This window comes from Podarcis pityusensis (genome assembly GCF_964106645.2).
Source record: "Podarcis pityusensis genome assembly, chromosome: 2".
NCBI classification, from domain to species: Eukaryota; Metazoa; Chordata; class Lepidosauria; order Squamata; family Lacertidae; genus Podarcis; species Podarcis pityusensis.
This window is the reverse complement of record NC_138029.1, coordinates 31,736,706-31,746,051: the sequence shown is the minus strand read 5'-3', so window position 1 is coordinate 31,746,051 and position 9,346 is coordinate 31,736,706. Positions and strand designations below refer to the sequence as shown.

General features: G+C 48.9%; 1 protein-coding gene across 1 annotated transcript; it reads left to right on the top strand.

Moving 5' to 3' along the window:
• Positions 1-3,604: 3,604 nt before the first annotated feature.
• SYNGR2 (synaptogyrin 2) lies at positions 3,605-8,825 on the top strand. Its single transcript, XM_080994067.1, has 4 exons — positions 3,605-3,784; positions 5,787-6,024; positions 7,498-7,637; positions 7,978-8,825. Exons 1-4 carry the CDS (start codon positions 3,668-3,670, stop codon positions 8,176-8,178), a joined length of 696 nt encoding a protein of 231 aa, XP_080850193.1. The 5' UTR covers positions 3,605-3,667; the 3' UTR covers positions 8,179-8,825.
• The last annotated feature ends 521 nt before the right edge of the window (positions 8,826-9,346 follow it).

The window sequence follows — 9,346 nt, the reverse complement described above, 5'->3', positions numbered from 1 at the left end:
GAAGCCATGGACCCAAAAATGTTGAAAACCTGTGTGTTAAAACATACACTCCCACCATGTTGCACCTCTCTGTGTCAGAGACAAACTTGGAAACTGCGGTCCAAACCTTTCATACCTTCCCCTGTGTTCCGTATCTATTAGCAACACTCTCCCCACTTAGACTGTAAACGGCAGATATCTTCATACTAAGTGTATGCACAGTCTTGCCTCTGGCTAGATGTGAATTCATGCTGTTGTCTAAGATTCAAGCTTAAAAAAAAGGAAGAAGAAGAAGAGTTTGGATTTGATATCCCCCTTTATCACTACCCAAAGGAGTCTCAAAGCAGCTAACATTCTCCTTTCCCTTCCTCCCCCACAACAAACACTCTGTGAGGTGAGTGAGGCTGAGAGACTTCAGAGAAGTGTGACTAGCCCAAGGTCACCCAGCAGCTGCATGTGGAGGAGCGGAGACGCGAACCCAGTTCACCAGATTACGAGCCTACCGCTCTTAACCACTACACCACACTGGCTCTTAAGAAAGTCAAGAAGGCAGCAATGGCTCTGAGGAGGTGAATGGGCTTAGGGAGTCTGGGCTATGGCAACCTCTGGCACTAGCCATGTTTCTACTGAGAGACCAGGCTGGGCTACTCTATACTGAATGGTTATTCTTTGCTCCCTGTGCTGGGCCAGTGCTGGATAAAGCTTCTTGTTCCTCCTCACCAAATGAGATTTCTGGCCTTCTGTCAAAGGTGGGGGAACTACAACTCCCATCAACCCTGTTGTGACACTAGACCTGGATGGAGTGATGGGAGTCAGAGTCCAACAACAGGTTCCTCACTCCTATTTTATATGCATCGTTCAGACATTACTTACGTTGATTCTGTTTCCTAGGGCAGCTAAGACCATATTTCGTCTCCCTCTGGAATTTTAGGTGGGACATAAATATTTTAACAAACAAACAAATGGGTCAGGACTGTGCAGATAAAACATCAATTCTGAGAGCTGAATAGCATGTTCAGCTCCTCTTCTCTGATTTAGGACGGATTTAGGACAGTGATGATTGTTGTCTCCGTTGTTGTTTTTGGACAAAGCTGTGACAAGAAATTGGATTTCCTGGGTGTTTTCCATCCATTGTACTAATCCCACCCAATTATCACCTCATCTTCTTTTTCTCTCCAAGGAATTCATATGAAATACTCCCTCCTTTTACCACTCTAGTTCAGGGGACTGTAGCTCATTAGGAGATTCTAAGTTTCAATTTTCAATTTAAAAATAAAATAAAAATTAGATCTGTTTTATCCTTCACAGAGCAAACCTCTCAACAGCTTGGTTTTTACAATGAATCTATGCTAGTTTCAGCTACCTCTGTGGTGCAAAAAAAAGAAAAAAAAAGGGCAGCATAATCATAATAAAGTCTTCCTGTGGTCTACTCAGATTTTGTTTGGGGAGGGATTGTTTTTTATAGTATAACCCCAACACTCTCTAACAGGGATCCTACTGCCCTGCGTAAAAGTGCAAGCCTGAAGTCCATTGGGGTCTCCCCATCAGGTGAACTAAATAGCCATAAATCGGACAAGTTCAAAACGATTTTGAAATGGTATTAATCTACAAACACAAAGAAAAGAAAAAGCAACACTTACAAAGCTACTTGTTTTTATGTGAAATGGTCTCTTAGCTTGCAAGCATGGGTGATGTCTGATTGCCTCAAGAATTCCACTGGGGTGGAATTCAACACTGCACTATTACAAACATTCTGTCGGAGAAAGCATTTCAGCTTCCCAGAAACAACTCATCCTGTGCACTGTTTGAAGAATTCTCCCCTCACCCTCGAGACAATTTGAGAGGGCCTATGAATGGAAAGAGATTAGGAAAAGCACCTTTGTGCAACGCTTCCACTGACATGGTTCTTTGGGGGAATCCCACCGTCTGGGTCTGGTTTCTCTTCCTGCTTCTATGATCTCTTCCAGCCTTTCTCAGCCTTGGGTTTCCAGATGTTGTTGAACTACTGCAGAAATCCCCCCCATGTCACTTCTGCCTTTGAAATCCCGTAATGTCAGGGAAAATCTGGACGTATGGCAGCCCTGCATAATTCTCTAGGGGAAGCCATATGCTTAAAATGTATGGGGTTGCATTCTGTTAGCACACGGATTACTGCCAGTGCAAAGGGACTTCACTCCCTCCCCTCTCCTCCCCTGTGCACTACCTAAATCTGTCCTAGGTGTTTCCCCAACCTTCCAGTGCAGATTCGGGGAGGGTACAAGATGGCGGGGGGGGGGGGGGAGAGGGGTAAAGTCCTGAGGCAGTAGCATCCATCCATGTGTTAATGGAAATAGCTGAATATTGGCTGTGGTGTTGAAGTGAGCATGAACTGTGACCACTCTTTTCATTCTGTCCACCCACCTCTGGCCCACTGCATCCATTCATTATGCATTCCTGTACAGTGGTACCTCGGGTTAAGAACTTAATTCGTTCTGGAGGTCCGTTCTTAACCTGAAACTGTTCTTAACCTGAAGCACCACTTTAGCTAATGGGGCCTCCTGCTACTGCCGCACCGCCGGAGCACGATTTCTGTTCTCATCCTGAAGCAAAGTTCTTAACCCGAGGTACTATTTCTGGGTTAGCGGAGTCTGTAACCTGAAGCGTATGTAATCTGAAGCGTATGTAACTCGAGGTACCACTGTACTGAACTGCCAAGTGCCTCATTTCTTAAATGAATGTGCCTGCAACAAGGCTCACTGCATGCAGTATGAGATTTAAGCTGATGTCCAGATCCTTATTTCTAGTTCTCTGTCTTTTATTTAGCATGGAACAGTATAAATGAGGAACTGACATTTTCATGCCTTTGTACACCAAAATAAGATCTAAGGCAGAGACAAGCTGAAATGCGGTTTTCTATTTTTCCTTTGTACGGTAGACTAGTTTCTACTTGCGCACACCACACTCTGACCCCCATCTGCGTTATTCGTGTAAAGTAGCGTCATAGCACTTTAAGCAGTCGTGGCTTTCACCCAAAGAATCCTGGGAACTGTAGTCCGTTAAAGATGCCGATCATTGTTAGGAGACCTCCTCTTCCTATCACAAAGTTACAATCCCCATTCAAACTCTATTCTAGGGGATGCTAGGAATTATAGCTCTCTGGTGGGGAAAGGGGATCTCCTAACTTTCCTCATCACTCCTAATCTACAGTTCCCAGGATTTTTTTTGGGGGGGGGCTTCTTTAGTGGCATACAGCTTTAAACGTATAGCGCTGGTGGGGTCTTTGTCCTCCATCCAGAGAAGCAAAGAGGCATTGTTAAAGTTGAAAGAGCGAGCAAAAAAACAATCATCTAAGAGGATATGAAACGGCGCTGGTGAGGAAGGGTGTAGCCTGGGCGGGGTTGTAGGTTGGGGAAAGGCTCTCTATCCCTGAAGTACGGCTTGCACCTTAGTTCCAAGCGGCCACAAATCTGAAACCCAGCCTGCGAAGTGCGCTGCAGCCGGCGCGGAAGCACGAGAAGCCGGCGCCGCTCTGGAGGCAGGAAACCCGGCGGGCGCGACCCTCGTGGCTTCCATGGTCCCGGGTCGGCTCTCCTCCCCTGGGGGCGGAGTGGAAAGGCGGGGCTTGCGGACGCGCAAACACAAGTCGGGGCGAGGCGGGCACCGCGAGTTCCGGGCCGCGAGCGGGGCAGCAGAGCGCGGCGACTGAGTCATGGAGAGCGGCGACGGCAGCGGCGGCGGCGCCTACGGAGCTGCCAAGGCGGGCGGCACCTTCGACCCGTGGCGCTTCTTGCAGCAGCCGCAGGTCATCGCGCGCATTCTGAGTGCGGTGAGTGGCGTCGGGCCGGGGCTGCCGGAACGCAGCGCGGAAGTTGGGCTCTGAACTTTTGCAGAGGCCGCCGGGCTCCTTCCTAACCCCGGGCAAGTCGGCGCGCGCGCGCCCCCACGCTGCGCTTGGCCGCGAAGGAGGGCGAGCTAGCGGCCAGGGTGCCGCGAGCTAGTGGCCCAGGTGAGGCTGGCGTAGCTGAGGCGGGGCCGTTAGGCACCCGGGCCGTGTCTCCTGCCATCACCCTAGGAGGGGAAGTAGTTGAGGCGGAGCAATGCAGTGTCATGCAGCGCCGTCGGGAATGGAGACACCTGCTGGAGGCAACGGAAGCCGCCGCCGCCACCCCGGGCGTCGGCTAGGAGGAGTCTCTGAAGAAGACGCGCGGCCAAGTCCTCTGGAAATTATCCACTTCGGGCCAGTGGCGGGTCCCTCAGCTCTCGGCCCCCGAGGCCGCATACAGACGGCAGGTGCGCCCTGGCGGCGCGTCTCCCGCGCTGCGCCCCGTCTCTCTCGGCCGGTGGGGAGCCCCGCGCGTGGGAACCGGGCAGGGGCCGCTTCTGGTTGGCCCGCCTCCGGCCGCTGCCTCGCTCCCATTCACTTGCTTAGGATTGGGCAACTCTGCCGAATAAAGTCCACCGCTTTGTATTGCGGGTTGTTTGAGGAGAAAGCAGCCTGGTCATATGGCTGTCAGCTGATAGGCCTTGAGCGGAGCTAGGCTGTTGCCTTCCTTGCCTTTTGACAAGCTGGGTGCTCAAGGCTTCTGGGTCTGTAACAAAAAGAGGAACGCCCTTCCCTATGGGCAGCGTTTGTAGATGGAGAGAAACTCTTCAGATATATGGATCGTTTGCTTGGCAGTAAGGAAGAGCGAAACTGCTTAGGAAGCAGCTGGCTCCCCAAGTTTTGCTAGACCCAGTAAGACAGATCCTTTCATGGCTGGTTCCTCCAAAAGAGCGTTTCCCAAGCTTGGGTCTTCAGCTGTTTTGGACTACAGTTCCCATCATTCCTGACCACTAGTCCTGACAACTACAGGTGATGGGAGTTGTAGTCCAAAACCAGCCGGAGACCCAAGTTTGGGAGGCTGTGCTCCAAACATTCTGAGGGAAAGTTATGTTTCTAGTCCTCTGGTTTTCAGAGAGGGTTCTAGGAGCATCTTCCAGAGGTGATGTGAAATTCTGTCAATAATGGCACTCCTTAAGGACAATCTAAAAGCATTATCAGGTATTTATAATGGGAGGGGGCAGGCACGGAGGGTTGAAGTTATGTAGGAAATCATGTCATGTTAGCAGAGGTTAACAGGCCTGAGTCCTGCTTGCCTCATTTGAAAGACATTTTCTTGAGAGGTGAGCAAGTGCACTTCAAGCGTGCTTGATTTTTGACCTGTGGCTGAGAGCAGCTTGTTACTGGTGAGGAGAAAATGACAGCTTTAAAATTAGTTGGGGAGGTGGAGAGATCTGTCTGAACCCTGAAGCAGCTTTGTCTGACAAGTCAAGAGGGAAGGCTCCTCAGCCATTTGTATGGTGCTCTTTCTGGGATGCACCGATCTCCAGTGCCAGGTGGTCTCAAACAAAACTCCTTATCTTAGCTGGCATGATATCCAGCACCTAGCTATAATTATTGCTCCTCTTTTCCTTAGTGTGAGGTTTGAACTATTGAGGCCTCTGTTGCTCCGTACTTTGTTCAGAATGAATGCAATGCAATTCTCAGCTGTGCACAAAGATGCAGGTTGGGACCTTGCAAGGGTAATGTTTTGCATAGAGGTGGGATTTCGGTATTTAGTGGTCCCAAGTTATGATGTTAAAAGCACATGAGGCCACCATCTTGCTGAAGCTAAGCAGGTCTGGTCAGTAACTGGATGGGTGACCACCTCAGAACATGTACACTGCTGGGTTCCATGATGTCAGAGAGATGGGATATAAATGAAATCATAGTTGATTTGTGCCTTAGCGGAAGCACCTCACTACTCTGGAAGATGGTGGGTAGCATTGTACTTTTTTTGTTGTTGCAGATTTTTGCACTCATTGTTTTCTCCTGCATCATTGGTGAAGGCTACACCAACCATTCTTCATCCGACAAGCTGTACTGCGTCTTCAACCACAGTGAGGATGCTTGTCGTTATGGCATTGGCATTGGAGTGATTGCCTTCCTGGCTTGTGTATTCTTCTTGATGGTGGATATCTACTTCCCACAGATTAGCAATGCCACTGATCGCAAGTACCTCGTTATGGCCGACCTGGGCTTCTCAGGTATTTCTTTTTGGGAGGTGTGACATGAAACAAGTCCTTGTGGGGAGGGAGGGCAAGGCTCCGTACATGTTCTCTTCCTCCTCTCTCTTTTCCCCACCCCCTTTGCAGAGCTGGACAATGCCTTCCCTTGTTTTGCTCTCAGTATGATGTGAGTCTGGAACAGCTCAGCTCCCCTGGCATGCTGCCTGCGAGGGCTTGTTTTGTCTGAATGAAAGTGTCTTCCAGGAGAGACTGCCTGTGTTCCTAAAAACACTGGGATGCTATATTATTGGTAAAGATTAGTGCTGGGCAAGGAGGAGACACCATTGAATGGGTGCCCCTTTGTTCCCTGACGTAAACGCCACATGCCTTAATACCTTGAAAAAAATGTCACATGTTTCTTTAAGGGGGCTTCTAGATAGCGTTTGTTCTACTTTGAGAAACAGGAGATTCTGGACTCCCATTCCAGGCCTTGGCCTAGATTAACTAATACTGTAATCAAAACTTGGCCCACACATCCTTCTGAGACGGTTGCAGAATATGCCCATTTTGTTCAGTGTAAGGTCTCCTCCAGACTGTCAATATTTTGTGGGAGGGATTCAGGTGCATACCAGAAATTCAAAGCACTTTAAATCTGCAAATCTAAAGTGCTTCGCTGCCCTAGAACAATAAATCCATTAAACAAATTATGTAGTTTGGAAAGCGATGGGGGAAAAGTGTGATGCATTGAAAAGGGTGAGATAAACAAATGACTAACAGGAAGACGTGGAACATCCCACAGGCAAATCAGGATGAATGCTCATAGTTACATAACTGCCCCCCAAAATTATAAATGAATGCTCAGTAACGATAAGACAAAAAGCCGGGTAGCTTTTGTGCAAGCAAGCTGGAAATAATGCTCATTAAACAAGTTGTCTGGAGGAGCCGTAGAATTTCCTGATAACCAGAGCACAAGTGGCAGGTATTTTATCATATAGTTGTAGCCCCAGTTGATAGCAGGAGAAGAATGGTAGTGCTCTGTACTGCAGGCTTCCCCAGCCTGGTGCCCTCCAGATATTGCCAACTATCTGCGACCATGGGCCATTCTGGCTGCGGTTAGTGGGAGGTGTCCCAGCACACCTGGAGGACACCAGGTTGGGGTAAGTTGTTCTCCTGTAACTTCAGCTGAAGGGTGCCTGTGCTTCTGTTAAATTTGAAGAGACTGGCAAAATAACCAGCAAGTAAGCAAAAAGGAAGAGACCTACAGTTGTATTCAATGCTGTGCAAACAGAATGGGACGTTCCCCTCCTTCTGCAGCATGCCCCCAAATAAGCTCGAGGGTCCCCAAGCCTCAGGAGCTGGGAGTATTGCCTGACTAGAAGTCTGTTTTGGCACTGAAGCTGTGGCATCAGTTACAGCCCTTAGAACAGGGCTTATCGTAGGCCTTCATATTCTGTTAATAAGTCACCCAGTCTCTTCCACTCTTGCTAAATATATTTTTTTCTCTTTGTGCAGCTCTCTGGGCGTTTCTGTGGTTTATTGGGTTCTGCGTGCTGACAAACCAGTGGGCATCAACACCTCCCAAAGATGTATCGATTGGAGCCGACTCTGCCCGTGCTTCAATTGCCTTCAGCTTTTTCTCCATCTTCTCATGGGTGAGTGAGGGTTTCTCTCTGGCCCAAGGAAGTCCAAGGCTGAAGTCAGGCAGGCTGCCAGCTTGCCAGCCCTGAACTGGGGATTGGCTATGAAACTGATAATTAGTTTGCCAGCGCCTGTTAAACTGAGCTCAAAACAAGCAACCAGCTCAGATCTCTCTGGCGTTGCCTCACAAGGTGGCCGTAGAATTTCCCTGGCCTTCCCATCCAAAACAAAGCAACGCTACTAAACTACCTTACAGAGGAATGGCTGTATAAATGGCTGTTGCATGTGACCAACTCTTCACAGACCCATCCTGGTCCTTGCCAGCCAGAGCTAATAGCCTGTTTCTGTCCACAGGGGCTCCTGATCACCTTTGCACTTCAGCGCTACCGCATGGGGGTGCAAGATTTTGACCACAGCTACGTTGACCCAGCTCCAGGTCCTGTGCCCCCCTACTCAAGCTACCCCAATGTTGGTCATGAGAGCTACCAGCAGCCACCCTTCACTCCTCGCACCGGAGAGGACTCTGAAGGCTACCAGCCTCCCCCCGTGTACTGATTGCTACTAGCACTGTTTAAAGCAGCTCATGTGGGGAATAGCCACCTAAGTGCAATTGATTCACTTGCTTGGGTTGGGGAAAGGCATCTACTGTGAAGAGTAAGAATGCCACAGCTTAACTTTTGTGTGTGCGTGTGCATTGGGTTCTGGGGTATCCTTGCTGTTTTCTACCCTTGCAGAAAATACTTCGCTCCCCCCTCAGGGGTGTGAGAGGCTTTCTTTCTGGCCTGTGTGTGACGTGCAAGGCATAATAGTTGCCAAAAAAATACGCAGAGGATATTCAGCTAACTCTATAACAGGAGCTAGAGATTTCATCCAGCAGTTAAGGCAAGTGTCCCGTTACGTTGCTTCCTACTGCAGTTATCGTAGCGGGACCCTTGCTGCTGGCCAAAGTACTTTGTGCCTTTTGTGCTGATGCTGTTACATCCTTGACTCATACCAGCCACTGAGTGGGGTGGGGGGGTTAGTTCCCATGGCTCCTATGGTGCTGCCTTTCTAGATAGGATAGTGCGGATGCAGTGCTTTCCTTACAGCTTTTCACTTGCTGCTGGATGGACATGATGCCAAAGCTTAGGCCTAAAGGCCCCCTCATTTCTTTTTTTTAAATAACAATTTGTATATAAAGTGCTGGACTGAGCAATGTTGAATTTTTCCTGTGTGCCTTGTTTTGTTTCCCTCTCTCAATTCAGTCCTAGTTCAAGATGGGAGGGGACCAGCTCCCTATCTGCACAGATATACTAATAGTGAAGAAACATAGCTGGGGTGGGGTGCAGGTACTACTCTGTATGCCTGTTGGGGTGGGAAGCCCACTTGCACAAAACTTACACTTTCCTGGTTACCCTCTATCTTCTTAGGTTGGTTTCCCAACTGTACCTGTTGGGGGGGGGTAACAGGAGACAACCCACTCACATGGGAAGCAATTTGAGGATTTGGGAAGTGTTCTAAATCTGTATCATGGCAGAAATAAACCTCGTCACTCCCATCACTTGGAATGCGAGATTTTATTATACATCCTCCTCATGGCTTCAGGGGAGATGTTTGTGTGTGAACCCAGCTATGTGACTGAGGGCTAGCTGTGGGAAAATAATTATGCTGGCTGTAGCAAAGCAGTGGTGTAAGGTCTTGGCACCTACAGATACAAGTACCATAAGCCTTATCTCAGCTCCTT